General features: G+C 35.0%; 1 protein-coding gene across 11 annotated transcripts in view; it reads right to left on the reverse strand.

Moving 5' to 3' along the window:
* PIGN (phosphatidylinositol glycan anchor biosynthesis class N) overlaps positions 1-20,296 on the reverse strand; it is a 143,264-nt gene that overhangs the window by 90,431 nt on the left and 32,537 nt on the right. For all 11 annotated transcript variants that reach the window (XM_035271293.3, XM_035271286.3, XM_078348254.1 and 8 more), the window contains 7 exons: positions 18,685-18,809; positions 17,430-17,560; positions 16,372-16,488; positions 13,736-13,776; positions 10,914-10,973; positions 8,854-8,946; positions 7,789-7,844 (listed from right to left, as the gene is read on the reverse strand). In XM_035271293.3, coding sequence (XP_035127184.3) covers positions 7,789-7,844; positions 8,854-8,946; positions 10,914-10,973; positions 13,736-13,776; positions 16,372-16,488; positions 17,430-17,560; positions 18,685-18,809 — 623 coding nt within the window. The remainder of the gene's footprint in view (positions 1-7,788; positions 7,845-8,853; positions 8,947-10,913; positions 10,974-13,735; positions 13,777-16,371; positions 16,489-17,429; positions 17,561-18,684; positions 18,810-20,296) is intronic.

Here is a 20,296-nt window from a genome sequence, read left to right on the forward strand (position 1 = left end):
GTTGTGTAGTTTGTTATGGCAACCCTAGAAAACTAATTTCCTATCAACTGCCCAAATGGAAAAGTTAGGTTTTACCATTTATTGTTCATTTTCCCTTTAATCTATGCATAGTTACAGATATGAATAAACGAATGGAATATTAACTTAAAAAGCAACATGCTTGAAATACAACATTCTACATAGTAATTTGTGAGGAAACGTTTCCTTTATTGACAATATCGTTTTTGTTGAAAATATCAAGTTTTAAAAGAGTCTATAACGTGTTATGTTTAAGTTAAAAAATGAGAGAAATGAATATTGTCTTAATATGTGCACATTACTTCGCTGTAATTGTTACTATTCATTTTCGTGGTTACTTGAATACCATAGAAAAAAATTAACTACATTTTAGGATTATTAAGGATTTTATCGATTACTCAGGGTCAACAAGTGTTTCGAGGACAAGATCTCCCTAAAACGTTGCCCTTTCCTACTCTGATTTTTGTTACAAGTTTTTTTTACTTGCATCTACACATGACCTAAAATGTCAGTGATACTTGTCCATTCCTTTTTAGACTGTCTATTTAACGGGAAAAATATTTTAAGAGTATAAAGACAGAAAAAGCAGAATAGAAATTTATCTCTGGAATAATTTTCATTCCTTTAGAATGATCAATGATAAAGAATCACATCAACCTTCATGTCATAAGTGAATAAATATTTCTCTATGTATGTACGTGACGCACAAAAGTTTTTTTAAAAGATAAATTTCAGTTTTGAAGCAGAAAATTATGTTTCTTATAAATAGTAAATCAGATGGGTAAACTGGTAGAAAGGTTCACATACAAGTTAGTATTTAAATTTGGTCTAAAGGAAGGACCTTTATCAGCTACAAGAAACAAATTTTATTAGAGAAACAAAATATTGTTGCCATTTTAGTAGCAAATATAATTTTTTGTTAAAATTCGTTTCCTAAATTTATATAGTAATTTTCAAATAAAAAAAATAACAAATACTTTTGCTCCTATTGGCAAGGTATACATCTCCTTCTTAATTCCATATTTCTCCCGAAGATGTCTCCTAAGAGATCCCTTTTGCTTTTTTGTTATTCTGTGGCATTTTTTCTTTTAAATTATTTCTTGTCTTACTCCAGCCTCTACACTTTTAAACATAGTGTTTTTCCTCCTTTTACACATGGGTGATCCTTTTATGCTTCTCCCGGTCATGTAGCCCCACCTGCTGGTCATCATTTAGCACACCATCAGGTTCTACTGGACCCAATTATTAGCTTTAGGTTTTGTTTTGCTTTAGCAGTATTATTTGTCAGAATAGATATTTTATGACTTTTATTTTAGAGATCTTTAAAATATCAAAGAAAAGATTTTCTTATTTTTGCAAAAAAAAAATAGGATATGCAATTACCATATGGACTTGTTAGACCATTTTACAAGTCTAAGATAAAGAATCTTGGCAATTTTATTTTTTCTATGTCCTGAAACATTTGCTATTTCATTACCCTAGGAATTATTTTATTATTCACCAGTTACTCATAACTATGCTAGAAAAGATTGAACAAGACAATGGAAGCAATGGTGAAGATATTATTAAACTAAAATCTAATGATGCTGGTGAAATCAATCATGTCAGTAAAATTTTAATACTATTCATTTTCAGATGCCAGTGTCCTAGTTTTCCCAAATTAAGAACAGACAAGTGAACAATATATTTCTAAGAACAAAAAAAATGATTTAACAAAAGGAAAGACTTTATCACATAATAGTTTATAAAAAGAACCTGAGTTATCTGTTTTGCTAAAAGTATGTGTGACAACAGTATTCTTTCATCTTTTATGTTTATGGGCCAATATTACTTTATATAGTTTCTAAGAAGATATGCTGACATTATGTGCATATATAAAAGTGATTAAAAAGAAACATACGATGTGGATGTGAAAAAAACCACTGGACTAAAGAAATAAAGGGTCAATGGTACTCAGCAAATGATGGTAACTGTTTTTTCTGATAATAACAAACATTAAAGACCTGTAATGCAGAGCTAACACTTAGTCAGTGCCCTCAAATATATCTATTTCAAAATACCTCAAAGGAGGAATAAAAAATTTTAATGGGTAAAAGTAAATACTGTTAAAAATAATTTAACACATAATTTATGTGGTTCACATCTCCCTAAATGATTTAAAAAATAATTCTCAATTTGCATTCCACCTGGCTCTGGTGCATTTTCCAATTTTATATAACTAATATAATTAATAAATTCTGATTATGGCCAGGCACAGTAGCTTATGCCTGTAATCCCAGCACTTTGGGAGGCCAAAGCAGGCGGATTGCTTCAGCCCAGTAGTTCAAGATAAGCTTGGGCAACATAGGAAGACACCATCTCTATAAAAAATAATAATAATGATAAAATAAAATTCTGATTAAGATGCTAGCTAATATCTTTTACATGTAACTGTTAAATTTTATGTTTTATAGACCTTACACTTTCACTTATTTTTAAATATTTAGTTCTTTAATCAATGTGGAATTTAGTTTTATGAATGGGGGATTACAAGAGCCAGCCTTATTTTTTCCAAATGAATAGCTAATTTTCTTAGTAAAAAACCTTCTCTTACTGATTTGAAACATGATCTTTAGTCAAAACCAAATCCCCTATACAGACAGTCCCCAGATTAAGAGAGTTTGACTTAGGATTTTTCGGCTAGCATGGATGTGATATGTACTTAGTAGAAAGCATACTTTGAGTACCCATACAATCATCTTGTTTTTCATTTTCAATACAGTATTCAATAAATTACATGAGATATTCAATACTTTATTAGATAATAGGCTTTATGTTGTTAGATGATTTTGACCAACTGTAGGCTAATGCAAGTGTTATGAGCACATTTAAGGTAAGCTAGACTAAGCTATGATGTTCAGTAGGTTAGGTGTATTCAATCCATTTTGCACTTACAATATTTTCAACTTAGGATGGGTTGGTTTATTTGTACATAACCCCATCATAAGTCCAGGTGCATGTTATAGACAAGTGAATCTCGTCTCTTTATGTACAAACTAATCAGTTCCACTAACCCATATGATTAGCTTGCACCAATATTACATTTTTAAATAGTTATATTAGCTTTAGAATGCGTTTTGTTACCTAGCAGAGCAAATCTCTTATCTTGTTTTCTTTCTCAACACTAAACTATTCTTGAGAATTTATTTTTGATATAAATTTTAAAATTATGTTTTTGAGTTATACAAAAATCCTTTTGTTGTAATACTATATTCAGTAAATAATGTGGAGAGGATTGACATTTTTATAATATTGAACAGTACTATCCAACATTTGTTTATTTATATTGTCTCTTATGTCCTTAATAAAATTTGATAGTTTTCTCTACAATATACATTTCTCATTATTTTATTGCTGGGTATTTTATTTCTATTATGAATAGTATCTTTTGCCAATTACATATTCTACTGAATTTGTGCCAATGATTAGAATATCTACTTATTTTGATAACCATATTTTTAAAAATGTTTTATCAAAACAACATATGCACATATTTTTAAAAAATCAAAAAGTACACAATGGCATAATAATTCTTTTTCATTTCTTAGTTCACCAACACAGACCAAAACCTTTTACATGTGTTTGTTTTTAGTTATTCTGGTAGTTGCCTACATTCTTAAAAAACATGCTCTTCTTACTATTTCTTGACTTGATGACGGGGTACTTTTTGTTGACTCCCTGTTGTCTCTGGCTCTCCGCCTGACTCAATTTGGCTATGTCACATTTTTACCTACCCTTTTGACGACCTTGGTTACTTTAATAATCTAATACCTAAACCTCTGACTAATTCAACTAAAGATTAAATTCTCCATATTCTATTTCATGAAGACAATAGCACCACTACTATTCCATGTACATTTCCTTCCCTCCCTGCCTTCCAACCTGTTAACTGTATCTGCACATTTTCAAGGCTGGTAACATTTGCATTCTACTCTGTAATCATAATTCATTCCTCCCTGCTTTGTCCAAGGATTGGGCTCTAAAAGCTGAACACTAATATTTATATCATCATGACTATTTAAATACTGTTCACTAAAAAACAACGTTTTATGCTATAATTGGATCTTCTCTATTTAGCGCCTTGATCTATGCAACAATGCTCAAATGAATTCCCTTTCTCACACTCCTAGCAACTGTTCAAAATCATGCCACAAGGTGCTTCACATTTGAAACAAACTTTCTTATAAAGTTTGAAATGTTTCTTTTTCCCTTAAGTTTCTGATTGTCATTGTCTTTTTGGCGGGAGAAGCATGAAGAAAAATGTATGCTTTCTATCTTCCCACGTATCATGTCCTTAATTTCCTCCAGCTTCTTACTAATCCATCTATTACTTAAAATTCATTTTGTTTAGCTTGAGGTCTTCTCACTTCCTATTCTAATTTAGAGAATCTGCCTCTCATTTGGACCATTCTTGTATAATTTATCTTTAAGTATTTTTGCTGCATTCTTCTTTTGAAATATTTATTTTATTAAATGTAAAAGTTACTTTTAATGCATCTGGTACCCCTTTCCGCATTTTGCAACGTTAATGCTGCTTTTGTTTTATAGATGTAATAGTTCCTTAATATTTTGAGAATTTTAATGTTTTTAGGCTTGGTTCTGTTCCTTGAATTTCATATGCCTTCAAGAGTCCATTTCTCATATTACCTTAGATCTTTTTGGTCATACTGCAGATTATAAAAATCACAAGTGGTGATTTTTAGCCAGACAGGTCTACAGGCAGGGCTGGCCACTCTGCTCCAGGGTGGGTGAGCCAGCACATGGAAGTCAGCCACCCTGCCAGGCCCGCAGAGGACACAAAGCTAGTAGTACCTCTCAATATGTATGTGCAGGCAGATACTGAACATCAAAGTAAGGGAGGGTTATGATTAGTTACCACACCAAGTGAAAAAGTGGGGGCAGTGTGTACCTGAACCCTTGCTCAAGAGTCCTTCCCTAACCAGCCTTTCCTTTTTTGTTTTTTTTTTTGAAACAGGGTTTCGCTCTGTTGCCCAGGCTGGAGTGCAGTGGTGGGATCTTGGCTCACTGTTGCAACCTCTGCCTCCCGGGTTCAAGTGATTCTCATGCTTCAGCCTCCCAAGTAGCTGGGATTACAGGGAGGTGCCACCATGCCTGGCTCATTTTTGTATTTTTTGGCAGAGACAGGGTTTTACCACATTGGCCAGGTTCCTAACCAGCCTTTCTAAAGTGGCTGGTCTAAAGTAACCCTCACTTATTCTCACTTTCAACAGCCTGTGTATTTTCGTGATAAAATGAATTGCGAATGTATTTCTTATTCACTTCTTTATTTGGTTATAGTTTGCCTGTGCTGCTACCATGCAAATAAACCCTATGAATGCAAAGCCTTTGTCTATTCTGTTCACTGCTATATCCACAAAACACATACTATTCAATCAATATTTCTTGAAAAACATATGAACACTTACATATTCCTCAGAACTAATTCCATTAACAAATCTCAATTCTACTATACTACAATAAAAGAAAATTAGAATTAGCATAAGAGATGCAAATAATATCCTAACAATACATTTAGAGTAATCAATTTTGGGTGATTGTAACTTCTATACACACATAGAAACTCAAGTATACAGCTATATTTTTCAGAGGGTAATACAATAAATACAGTATTTATGCCTTTCTTTTTTTTTTTTTTTTTTGAGATGAAGTCTCTGTCTGTCGCCCAGGCTGGAGTGCAGTGGTGCGATCTTGGCTCACCACAACCTCCGCCTCCCAGGCTCAAGAGATTCTCCTGCCTCAGCCTCCTGAGTAGCTGGAACTACAGACACCAGCCACCACACTCAGCTAATTCTTGTATTTTTAGTAGAGACGGGGTTTCACCATATTGACCAAGCTGGTCTTGAACTGCTGACCTTGTGATCCGCCCTCCTCGGCCTCCCAAAGTGCTGGGATTACAGGCATGAGCCACCATGCCCAAGTGGCTCACCTTTCTAATTTATGACTACCTTTCTAATTTATGACTATTTATGACTTTCTATTCGTACCTTTCTAATTTATGACTATCACACTAGTGTAACATAAGTTGTCAAAAATAATTCCAGTGAAGTCATTCAATTGCATCCTTAAAACTCATAGATAAAACAATTTCTATTTAATTGGTCAATAGCAAAATCCTTGCTAATTGAATGTGAACCTCAGAGATGCAAGCTCACATATACAGTCAGTAGTGCAGATTTCAGGTCTGTGACCCAGATCTTCCCTTTCCTGATTCAAAGAAAATATCTTCCTGGACCTGGGACAGCAAAATATGCTGCTCACCATAGTCGGCTCTCTTCTTTGCCCATTGTGATAGTTAATACTGAGTATCAACTTGATTGAAGGAGGCAAAGTATTGTTTTTGGGTGTGTCTGTGAAAGTATTGCCAAAGGAGATTAACTTTTGAGTCAGTGGAGTAGGAGAAGCAGACCCACCCTCAATCTGGATGGGCACCATCTAATCAGCTGCCAGCACAGCTAGAATAAAGCAGGCAGAAGAACGTGGAAGGGACAGACTTTCTGAGTCTTCCAGCTTCATTTTTCTCCTGTGTCAAATGCTACCTACCCTTGAACATTGGACTCCAAATTCTTCAGCTTTTGGACTCTTGAACTTACACTGGTGGTTTGCTAGGGGCTCTCGGGCCTTTGGCCACAGACTGAAGGCTGCACTGACGGCTTTCCTACTTTTGAGGTTTGGGGACTCAGACTGGTTTCCTTGCTCTTCATATTGCAGACAGCCTTTTCTGGGACATCACCTTGTGATCATATGAGTCATTATTCCTTAATAAACTCCCCCCTTCATATATTCATCTACCCTATTACCTGTGCCCTCCAGAGAACTCTAATACACCCACCCACAATAGGAGTTGATGTCTCCCAGAATTCAGAGCCTCCTACCTGTGTAACAGAGTCCACCACCACAATCTTTATTGCTTTTTTTTTTTTAAGACAGGGTATCACTCTGTCACCCAGGCTGGAGTGCCGTGACATGATCTTGGCTTACTGCAGCCTCCACATCCCAGGTTCAAGCAATTCTCCTGCCTCAGCCACCCAAGTAGCTGGGACTACAGGCATGTACCACTATGCTAGGCTAATTTTTATATTTTCAGTAGAGACGGGATTTCACCATGTTGCCCAGGCTGGTCTCGAACTACTGAGCTCAAGAGATCTGCCTGCCTCAGTCTCTCAAAATGCTGGGATTACAGGCATGAGCCACCACACCCAGCCTATCTTTATTCTTATGGCTTTCAAAATCTTCACAAGCAACACACACCTTCTGAGATCCAAGCCCATCTTTCTAATTAATTAACTGATATCTTCAAATGTAAGTTGAATTTAGTAGCATTCATCTTTGTCTCTTAAACTAGTTCTTCTTTCAGTAAGCCATAGGTTACCAGCCTCTTCCTAATCAACCAAGCCAAGAACCAGGAAGTCATACTCTTTCCTGCCCCCACCCCTTCCTAGCCAACACATCAAGCCCTGTGGAGTTCACCTCCTTAATATTTCTCATAGATCTCTCCATTCCCCCATCCCCTCTTCCAGCCATTCAGAGGTATCTAGCATCCGGCCCATTATTTAACAACAGTCATAGAAGAAGATTTCAATTTGGAGTTTACACTAATGCATACAAAAAGGCAAACTGTATAAGTAAACTAATCCTATCACTCAGTGAAAAACTGCAAACTCAGTGAAAAATTATTTCCTTCAAGTTAATAAAAAAATGTAAGGGACTTACTTAAATGGTGTAAACAAAAATGGTAAAGTAGCTTCTTTTTTCTGAGTCATTTTCACCTGGGAACCGAGTATGAAAATATTATAAATGAGAAAAAAATTAATGAATTTCATTTTGAAATATAAACACACACTAAAATGATTCTTTAGGGATGATTAACCACTTTGAAAATAAATGGAATTTTATGTTACTATATTATTTCATGAATATTTAAAGAAAAATTTAATAATTTCTACCTCAATAAGCTGAAAATTAAACATATCAATCTTGCAAAGTAACATACTATAAGGTAATTAAAACTGTACTTCCTTAACTCTGAAAACAAAACAAGCCAAACCGCTCATTCTTAAAAGCATTAAGAATAACAGAAGGTTTTAGTCAAAGGGTCATGTCTTTAAATTCTTAAGGAATCTCATAATGTACATGGAATGACAAGAAATGTTGCACTCTCTGATACTACTTCTATGAGGCAAATTCTAACAGTTAAAAATTGACTTGTAGTTTTTGAAAGCATATGTGATAATCTTACATTCAGTGACACTCCTCAAAGAAATGTTATGCCCTCACACTAAGCCACAGAATCTACACTTTAGAAATGTGAAACACAAGTCAAATACATAAAATTTAAAGATAAATTATAGGGGCCAGGAGCAGTGGCTCACGCCTATAATCCCAGCACTTTGGGAGGCTGAGGCGGGCAGATCACAAGGTCAAGAGATTGAGACCATCCTGGTCAACAGGGTGAAACCCCATCTCTACTAAAAATACAAAAATTAGTTGGGCCTGGTGGTGCATGCCTGTAGTCCCAGCTACTCAGGAGGTTGAGGCAGGAGAATTGCTTGAACCCAGGAGGTGGAGGCTGTGGTGAGCCAAGATCGCGCCATTGCACTCCAGCCTGGGTAACAAGAGGGAAACTCTGTCTCAAAAAAAAAAAAAAAAAAAAAGATAAATTATCAGAAATAGTTAAAACACAAAATCAAACACATATATTTTTGCTTAATATATTCAATTTTTAAATTGTAGTATTGTCCATTTTTATGTGTGCCTTTGAAATTTTTTTTTTTTTACCTTGAACTGTTCAAGAATCTGTACTGCATTTGTAAACATGCTCTCTGCTTGGAAGATATCAGTGTTGTTAAGATAATCCACAGGAAGGATTCCCTGCAAATAGCAAACACGAGCTTACCATTAGTATTAACATAGCTCAGGTTATTTTTCCAAAAAAAAAAAAAAAACAGACTTAAAAGCAATAAAGGTAAGGCATATAAGGACAAATAAGCAACTGAAATAGTTAACTGAAAAATCTTTTTTAAACAATACCTGAAAGATGTTCTATTATTTTTTCTCACAAAGTAGATGTATCAAGGAAAGCAAAGCAAGAGATGAATTAAATTCAGTAACACCTAGCATTGGTTGAGAGATTACTATGTGCTAGTCAGTGAACTCAGTGCTTCACACACAAAAAACAATTACTATGGTGGGTCACAGCCAGCACACTTAAAATAAGACTTCAGACATATCAGAGTGTACTGGACATAGTAAGAGTAAGGACTATTCTGTTAAACTTTTGTATCATTATATATATACACACACACTATGACTGTTGGGGTCATATTACTCATCATTCTGAGTTAAATAACGTTATTTGTTAAGAGTACATTTGATTTTGAAGAGCTAGTAAGAGTCGCTGGTTGAAGTAGTTGTTTTTCAGCATTTCAGTATCCAGGGCCCATTCTTAACAGCACGGCAATTTTCTGTTAAGAAATCTTGTCCATTAGATACAACAATCCAGGGACTGCTGATTATAACCCCGGGCTAGACCATCTGGAATTTGACTCTTGACAGTCCATGACCCTCTTCCAGCACATCCACCGGACTGGTAAGAAGTACGACGCATGAGCGGGCTGGCCGGGAGTGCCCGCCCCACCCCGCTGCCCTGTGGAGGGAAGAGGATTGAGCTTTGTGTCGCCTGCCTGCACTCTCCAGATGTGACCCCTGCACCCACCCACCCCAGCCTGCCCCACCCCACCTACTCGAGTGCCAGGTAGGAGGAGGCACACGGAGACCTGGGGCTTGGGGCACCTGGATTCCTGCATCTGCATATGCGTATTTGCCAAAGACGACAGGGTGGGCTGGGGTGCACTCAGGAGGATCCCTCCCCAGCACTGATGGGCTTCTGCCCCTGCCCTTCCTCACACTGACACTTTGTCCCCACATGGGGTGGGGAGCAGAGTGCCCCCCCCTGCCATGGAGATACTGTCCCAGCAGGGGCCGCTGCGTCTGTGGTCACCATGGGGCACTTGGCGGGGTGGGGTCTGCCGGCCTCTGGCCAAGGCCCCTGGAGCATCTTGCCCAGGCTTTTTATACCTTACAATGTAACTTTTTTATTTTATTTTACTCTACGATTATTCAGGAATATTATCTCTCAGATAAAAAAAAAAAAAAAAAAAAAAAAAACTTGACTGGCCATTGACAGTCAAGGGCCAGAAACTAAGGAACAATGCTACTCTAACCTCATGTCACTGCCCTGAGAACAGCTCTGTCATGGGATCATGGCTGTGGTTCCTTCTTTCAAGTCTTCAGATCTCCTGGTTCCTGATTATTTCCAAGCCTGGTTTTCAAGCACCACTTTGTTTCAGCAAATCACTAATGTCTTTTCAATAATTTCCCTTTAAACGAACTCAGTTTTTGCTGCTTGTAATAAAAAAAATTACTATATATTTCTATCACTTATAATCAGAATACAAAAATATAAATTATACACATTTTAGAAAATTAAAATATTTAAAGAAAAGCTATTTGGCTCATGTTCCTTTTTATAAAATATAATACACAAGCAATTATGAGGTAGTGCATATTTAGATATAAATATACAGGAATATATAGTTTTAAATATAATCAAAGATCATATAAGCTGGAAGCAGTGGTAAATGCTTATAATCCCACCCACTTGGGAGGCTGAGATGGGAGGACTGCTTGAGTGCAGAAGTTCAAGACCAGCCTAGGCAACATAGCAAGAACCCACCTCAAAAACAAATAAAATAATTCAGAAACACATAAAAAAGAGAACACTTTAATGTGCTAAATGTAAATATACTGAGAGTTGATAATAAAATTTTATTCCTTACCACTGAATTAAGAGGAAAGGGAACTCCAATAAGGGAAGACATCAATGGTGCAATATCAGCCTACAAATAAGAAGCTCAATTTTAAGAGGTCTATAGACATCAACAAAGAAATTAAATAATTTAATGCAACCATATTTTGGAATATAACCATAATATTTGTTATAATAAGTTACCTTCAAACATTTATTTAATCCAAAAAGATATTAATCTCTGAAAGTGTCATTTGCTAGAGGTATATGAACCTATAAAGAAAAATTTTGAAAAGAAACTACTAAAAGCCCTAAGTAAAACAAAAAAATACTTACCCTATTACCTAAGAATCTGACCACTTTATGTAACACTTTTGCAGTGTTATACAAAGGATGCCTTATCTAGATATAAAATGAATATCAAGAGTAGACTTTAACTGGAGAAATGTACATATTAACTAGAAAAACAAAGTATCTATCAGAAGGTTTCACCAGCCAGTGATGTCCAGAAAAGACACAAACCACAGAAGAGACTCTAGTCGAAAGATCCAAAATCCCATTTTGGATATCTCCCCTTCAAGTTCAATTTCTCTGAAGAGTTGTTCATGCTTTTTCTGTCTTCACTTCCTCATCTACCCATCACTCCTCTGTCCACTGTAACTGACTTTGACCCTTTATCATTCCACAGACTGCTCTCTCTAAGAGAGCTAACAGGCCCATTTTCTAAATCTAAGTGACTATGTTTATATTAGTCCTTATAATTTTTCAGGCAATAAAGTGCTTGGAATTCAGAATGCCCAGTTTCAAATTCTCAGGCAGGTTTTTTAACCCTCCAATTGTTCAATTTTTTTATCAGTTAAAAAAACAAATACAAGTTTTTCCCTTCCAGAGTTATGCCCGGATTAAATGAGATAAAACTTATTAAGTACCTGGCACATAATAAGCCTGTGATGATGGTAGCTACAATTGTTGCTGGCATTCCTAGACCTCTCAGCAATATGGCATAGGCCACTCCTTTCTTGGACTCAACACCCCATAACTGAGTTACCTTGATTTCACTGGCTCCTCCTTTTCAGATACCTTCTCTAGTCACTCACTTAAAGTCAGAATTCATCAAGTTTGTTCCCAGGCTCTCAATCATTCTCACTTGCTACTATTCAGACCGTCATTATCAAGTACCACCCTCCAGAAAACTGGAAGTCTCCAAAGTCCTCCTAGTCACCTTTTCCCTTTCCCTCAGAATCCACTGTTGGCCACCTCTTACCTGTTCTCCAGCCAGGGGATTCTTTCACACACAAAAAACCAGATTGTGTCACTCTCTAGGCTTCAAACTCTTCAAGGATTCTTCAAGCTTTCAGAATTCAGTTCACAAGGCCCATTAGACCCTGAAGGGTCTGTGTCCCACTTCTGCCTCACACCACCCCATGGTTTCTGTTGCTGTATAACAGCTTTCTTCATTTCCTTTAATATACCATGTACCCTCTCACCAGAACTTGGTGCACATGCTTCCTCTACCTGAAAAGCCCTCCTCCTACTGCCTTGGCCTGCTAATTCATCAATCTCAGTTCAATCCTCAACTTTTCAGGAAAGCTTTGTTGACCGCAGTCTACCACATATATCCACTTTACGGCTGCACAAATCTCTTTTGTAGTACTTACCGTAGCTACAAGTTTACATGGATTTGTATAATAGACTGATTAGTATCTGTTCCTACCCCTAAAATATAAACTTCCCAGGACAGGGATTATGTCTGCCTTAACTCACTACTAAATCTTTACGCTTAGTACAGAGGTGAAACACACCACAGACACATCACTGTTAGTAGAAGGAAGGAACAGAAGAGATTCGCATTTGATGCAGATGAAGCAGGAGTGTTTGCCAACAGACTGACAGTTCAGAGAACAGTAACTGAATCAACGTTCAATTGCTGATTATGATCTGGTGTGGCTATGAATAAGAGATGTTCTTGTTTTGTGATCTTCAAGTCATTCCTGTTTCTTTGACAGTGATTTTTAATTGCAAATTAATAAATTGCTATTCTGACTTTATAAGTTCATGTTCATTTACTTGGGTAATATGCATCTATCCTGGGAGAAGATTATTGTTATTATGCTGAGAAGAAAAAACTTTCTGTAACCATAGGCCTGAAGTGAGACTCTAGACCTTGGTTTGTCCACCACAGTAAGGAATCTTAGCTTGTGTGGTGCCCGGGAAGGCAAGATACTCCTGCCACTTTGGAAGCCATATTCAGATGATGCTATACCTTCTACAAGTACTGAGGATGACAGTTCTGTGCTTCATATTTACATACAATGCTACTAGTCTAACTTCATCAAATTGGCTATACAATTTCCTCTACAGAAGGTTTCTAGCTGAGTAATTTATACTCTCATCACTTCTCTACCCACAAAAAAACAGATCATGTCACGTTGCATTTGTAAGGCTTCTGGTTAGAAGCAAAGGTAAAATATGTGTTAACAAAGAAGAAAAGATAACTCACTACTGTAGAAAATAAACCCGTAACAGGAGCTTTAATAGATCTGTGCTTAAAGTAAGCAATATAACCATGGTAAGCAACCACAGAAATTTAACAGGCATGCGAATTTCAATTTACAGAACAAATAAGTATCCAGTGTTATTTACAAGAAGTCTTTTATTTTCACTTGATGTTTTGTTTATTTTGCCAGAAGAGAGATTAGTTGGGCTAAAATATTTGTGCTAAAAGAATTCCCTTTAGTAACCAAAGTATTTTGAAAAAGACTTTGTCAATATTATCTATCTTTCATAGTTTTTGTCTAAACCTCTTATAAAAGACAAAATTTAATTTGTATGTAATTAAATTGAAAATGATACCTGATTGACATCTAGCCTCTTCCAGTTCTCCAATCTCCACTCTGAAAAACATAATCAGACACAAGATTTGATGTTAAGATTTAAAAAAGAGTAAATCATTTTATTTTTAGGAGTGGCCAATATTTATGGAAAACATAGGTAGTAGAAATGTCTATTTTAAGCCAATGAATAAAAATCATGCTTGAAGGCAAAGGTGTATTTTTTTAAAGAATTTTCTTAAAAATAACCAAAAAGTAAATATTTAGTGTTTCCTATGATGATTTATTAAGCTTTTTAAATGCTCATTTGGAGATAATTGTTTCAAAAACATCAGAGGCTATGGAAGGAAAGATGGAAGTAAAAAAGCACAACGGTAACAACTGTCAGCATTGACAACTCATTACAATCCTGTTCTAGAGAGTTATTAAGGCAATAGGAAGTTAATTAATTCAAGCTTCTCTTTTTTTTCTGTAATGGCAGTTGCTTCCAAAACACTTAAAACTGTAGTTGTGATGTTTCTGTAGGTGCTAATCACAAATGTTAACAGAGTATACTGAGTTATTATTAAAACTGCCTTTAAAGAGAGCCTCATTCTTCCATCTTTGTATACATAAATTCAGAAACTGCATTAAACAGAAATCAAAACAAATGATTATGGGAGACCAAGTCTTGATTTAACGGCTTTAGGATGTACTACCAAAAGAGTTATAAGATATTTTTATGATAAAATTTCATTCAATAAGCTAATTAAAGTTTAAAAATATGTTTCTGACTCTATCAGTCAGCTGCCAAAAATTCACACTACTCAGTTGATGAAAAAATTCATATTCCCTTTCTCTAAAATCTATGCTATTTAATACTCATGAGAAAAAATACATTTCTTCTGTGATGATTCTTAAAAATCATGTGATGCTAAAATATCAATTTAAGAAATCAAATGCCAAAATAAAGTTAAATCTTGTAAGTACAAACATACTATTTTCTCCTAAGTTCAAACATACCCTACTTTCTATTTTGATCCAATCTCATCCATTTATCACAGAGCAGTTAGAAGTTCTGTAGCTCATATGGCAAAGGAATGCTGGCAGCGCTCTGCCTAACAGTCTTTAACAATAGAGCACTGCCCTCAGAACACACTTCATGCTCTCCTTACCCAGGCTTTGGTGCCTCAAACGATCTACCTCTTGTTTAACTCTCCAACCTCTCAACTCATTGTACTCTGCTCCTAGCTGACAGTGCCCAGCCATATTAGCCTTCCAATTCTGTTCCTCGAACAAGCTAAGCTCTTTCTATTTCTTGCCTCTGCATTTGCTATTCCCTCTGCCTGGAATGTTCCTGCCCTAACCTTCGTATGAATGGCTCCCTCTTATCCTAACTGTGAACAGATGTACTATTAGCCCACTCTATAAAATGTATCCTACTCCATTAGGGAAACTTCTAGGGTACTACAAATATATGGCAAATCTGGGTGGAGATTACATGGTATATATATGCATGTAAAATTCATAATTATACATTTAAAACTAATGCATTTTGCCTCCTTTGCCAAGTGTCTTAATAAAAATGTGGGGGACTAGTCAGGTTCACACCTGTGGTTCCAGCTACTCAGGAGACTGAGGCAGGAAGATTCTTGAGCCCAGGAGTTCCAGGCTATAGTGAGCTATGACTGGCCTGTGAACCTGTGAATAGCTACTACATTTCAAGTCCATTCCTTTCCTTTAGAGACACAGCAAGAACCTGTGCCTAAGAAAACTGAGCGGGGCAGGGTGGAGAAGGGAGACTGGTCCTACCTCCTTTTCTCTCGCATCATCCTAATATTCTTCATAAAATTATCATAATCTGTAAGCTTTGTTTGTAATTGCTTTAATTCTCCTACTAGAATTGTAAGTTCTGAGAAAGCAAGGGCTATCTCAAAGATATGTAGTAGATGAACAAAAGGGTTTTCTAGCTTCTTTTTCTTTCATGCTTAAATAAATCTGGAAACAATCATGACCATGAACTGGTTGCACTGTTCTGGCCCTTTGTCAATGACTCCTCTGTAGACCTGTGATTTGGCATGATGCTCTCCATTAGTACTGACAAACATATGAGAAATCACCCTCTGAAAAATGCACTATTACTTACTGCACACACGCTATTCAGTGCATTATTCACTGTGTTCTTCTGTCTTCATTAGGGTCTAGGGTTGAAGTATCTCAATACTACCTCTTGCTTTTTATCTAATGGATATATCTTGTAGGTACTGTGATTTTATAACTGATCATATGGACTTTGCTTGGGTTGAAAAATCTCAATCAAATTTATTACTTACTTCAAAGAAACCTTACATTTCCTTTTATTTAATTTTTATTTACTCTACCTCGCATTCAAATTAATTAATAAATTAATAAAAGAACATGGAAAGTTCAGTTGATCAGTTTAGACATTTAGAAAGGTCTAGTTACTAGCAGTGGTGTGCTGGGAAGGGTTCAACATATGGCTCTGTGAGAAGAGAAAAACCAGCAACCCCTTGTAGTGTTTGCATAGATATAGTAATGGCACAAACATGAAAATGAGAGATTTACAACTAAAATTTGAAAAGTGATTTCTTAAAAAATTAAATTTTGTTCTTATATTAAGAGGTTGTATTTATAAACACAGTAAAGAAATGTTTGTACCTTTCAAAAATGCGTCATCAAATTGCTGAGCTGATACTCTTTGGGGATACTTGATTCCAGCTCCCCAAGTGACTAAAGGAGTTAAAGTCTCTGAAGGATGACCAGCCCCATGGGAACCTACAAACAAGATACCGACAATAATAAGACAAATATAGAAGAACTAACTTACAACTACATATTCTTAAAAATAGTTTGTTTTAAAGAGTTGGTCCATATATAGTTAATTCTAATCACTACATTACCAAATGGTTACAATCTTTTATGACAATTAGTTTGACAATATTCCTATAAAGCAAGTTAGAGCAACAACAACAAACTGGCAAAAACTAAAACAAAAAACCAGAATGCCTGCTGAGTAACTATGGTTAAAAGAATGAAACAATAACAACAAGACATGGAAGAAATGTTGCTGCTACCAGAGTAGCACTGCAGACAGAAAGAACAGAGAGCTCCTTTGGGCAGTGACCACCCAAGCTTGGGGCAAGCAGTATAGACTAAGTCTGTTCTGGAGAGGATGGCAAGGTCTCTGGGTCATTTTCTTCCAGACCACTCTAGCAGGTGGAGCCAAAAGAAGTCCTTTATAAAGTGGAACTCAACTTGCTAGAAATCCATATTGTGATTTGGGGACAAATCTCGTGTTTGCTTTATTTTGTTCTCTGTGCACATACTGCATTTGCCTTGGGAATCTCACAGGGTGCACAGGTTTATCTGGACAGAATTCTAGCAGCCCTTGGTCCCTCAGTAATACCATCTAAACTTTAGTCCCTTTGCCATCATATGCAGTTAATTCTTGGTAGGTAAATAATAGTCACTTTTTATTTACTTCTCCATTTTTCTCTATTCTCATCTGTAAATGAGAATATATTCGCTTTTAGTTAGAGAAAATATTTTCATATAAGATAAGTTGTTTTTTAGGCTAACATTTTAAGGACATAATTATGTGGTAGACACTTTGTATATAGCAAATCACCTAATTTTCTCATTATCATAAAATATTTGCAAGCTACATTTATCACTATTTTAATAGTAAGATATATATCAATTAAAGACACACTAACCCCAGTCTGTCATTCCATGGTCAGAGGTAAAGATAAATGTTGTTTTCCCATCATTTCCATAGAAATGGTTAAACATAGAAACGATTTCTTTGACTCCATCATCAACTTTTTTAATATTGTCCTTGTAGTCCCTATTTATAAAGAAAACAAAAGAAAAAATTAAATTTGGAAAGATCAAATTTATTTAACACGGACTCATTACGTTCAAAATCAGTTAACTTCTGAAACGCTTTTAGATTTCATCTTTTATGTTTTAAAATCAGAGCATTCTAGATTGTTGAAATAATTTTTTTCTACTTTTAATGAAGCAAAAGAACCTGAAATCGTTTTCAAAGATGGTTTAAAAGGAGGGGACTGATTAACAAATGTATTTTAAAAAACCCTTTTTTAGGTCCTAAATGAGATAGATGACTTTCATGTCTCTCCTCTCACTACATAAACTATACTGTTCTGGCCACATTAAAGGAAGCATATCAAGTGCAGAATATTTTCATTCCCTAAAGTGTTTGTGATATAAAACATAATAATGTCATGTCACATTTTGAACACATTATATTTAAGACTGCCATACAACTGAACAAGGTTCTTTCAACACAAATATTCCATCAATTACAACAGTGCATCACATTTAAGAAGGGGATTGTGAGGTATTCATTACTGGCAGTTAACCCAACAGGCTTTGCAGCTACTGTTAGGCTAATCTAAACCAAATGCAAAATAAGAAATGAGAGTACAACATGGTACCTTCCTTTTACTTATGGTCTTCAAAAGTAAGAAAAATACTTGCTGTTTTACATATAAGGAGTATTACTGAATTATGCTATACAAAAATTTATACAATTTATTTGCTAGATACAATATTAATTAAAGGGGATGCACAAGGAATAGCTAATTACATATTTTGGTAATATAAAAATTAATTCCACAAAATGCTTTTTATTTCAAGATTCATTGAAAATATTTCTAAAATATATAGCTATTTTAGATAACAAAAAATTTTCTCTGCTTCAGTAAATGAAGATTATGGAACAGGATATACAGGATATATTTTACTTATATTAATGTGCCATCTGGATACAGCACATATGATTTTAACTACTATATCAGAAATCTCATATAATTGAGAACTTATTATACATTACAGTAATTTATTTAAAATATTAGCTCTGCCCAAAGAAAACATTATAATACTTTAAAGGTTCAATAAAATCGCTGTTTCCCTTAAAAAATACAATTAAAAACAGCATTAAATTACCTTGAGGATGGTCGATGAGCATGTCCATTTGTATCTATTCCTAATAAATGTAAGAAAAAAACTATCTTCTCTTCATTTATTTTAGAAAGCAAAGACTGGTTGTTTCTGGCATGATGAAAGAAGTCCTACATATAACAAATGAGTTAAAAATATTTAGTTTATTTGTTTAATTTTAAAAATAAAACTGATGAAAACATTTGAATTTATGCATAAGTACAAAATTAAATTATCTCACATTGTTTAAATCTGTGCTCAAGACCTACCAACACAAAGTCTTTGCTATTAGTTCAGACATCTATGTTCAAATAATGAATTAGCTGTTTACTGGGTTATTATAAGGCCAAAAAAAAGGGTTAGAAAGGGGGTCATAATTTCATAGAGATCTCATAATGTTCATCCCATATCTAACTTAATAAAATACAGCAGATTGAAGACATTTTGGCAAGAGCCAAAAATAAAATAGTAATGGTGTTATCAGTTTAAGAATGATTTATTATTTTAAAATATTTCAGAAGGGAACCACTTCTCATTGTCCTGTGTACTAACAACCTAGTCTCTAACTTAGAACATTGCAAACAGCCACCTAATTACTTCCTTTGCCCCAAATAGAATGTATTCTTCAAATCATGTAACAGAAAAGCAAACAATTAATAAAATAGAATACTATTTGGCAGGGTGAGGCTGGGAACAATTAAAATTTGAAAATTATTATGTTAATTTAATAATAATAAACTAGATTCATAAAGCCCTTCTAAGGCAAATGATTCAACCTGTATTCACATATGCATGAACATGAATGCAAAACCATCAAGACTACTTTTAAATTATTTTAAATAAGTTAACAGGCTATCCAAGATGCATCTTGTTGTTCACATAAATGCCTTTAATTGTAGAAGATGTAAACTTTTAACAAAAGATGTTTAACTTTTCAACAAAAGTCTAAAGTATTTAAGTATTTTTTTTCAAATAATTCTTCATTACTATGTTAAAAAATACAAATGGTACAATTAGAGAAACTAGCTATTCAAGAATAGAAATAAACAAATATAATATGTAATGTGCTCTCTTCCTCCTCAAAAGTATAAAATTGGCCCCTAACTTTCATATGCATTCTACTTAACCCCAAAAATGACAAGTTCTTTAAGAGAAAAGAATTACAATTTAAATGCATAACTGAAAGCTGACAAAAACAAAAAAACTGAGCAAATGACTTGAATGACATCTATAATTTGTTCCATGACTGGTACAATATATTCAGCTATGTAAAAAGTGCTGTTCATTCATATTTGAATGAACATTTTCTATCCTTTATTGCAGCTAGATGTGCCTTTGTGGTTTTGGCCAATGAGATTTAAGTCAGACATTTCAGTCATAAAGCTATGTGGATCTAAGGCTCTTTGAAATAAATATAATTCAGTAGAAGAGAAGGTCTTTTTTTATTCTTCATATTGTTGACCTAAAACACTAACATGAGGTCTGGACCTCCAAGATTATCTTGGGTCATGCAATAACCTTGAAGAGAAAACTTATGCACTGAGGTTAGAGGAAAACTTTAGGAGACTGAATGTCAGTGACATTTCGGAACCACTATAGCATCCTGGACTGCATCAAT

Source organism: Callithrix jacchus, chromosome 13, assembly GCF_049354715.1.
Source record: "Callithrix jacchus isolate 240 chromosome 13, calJac240_pri, whole genome shotgun sequence".
Taxonomy (NCBI): Eukaryota; Metazoa; Chordata; class Mammalia; order Primates; family Cebidae; genus Callithrix; species Callithrix jacchus.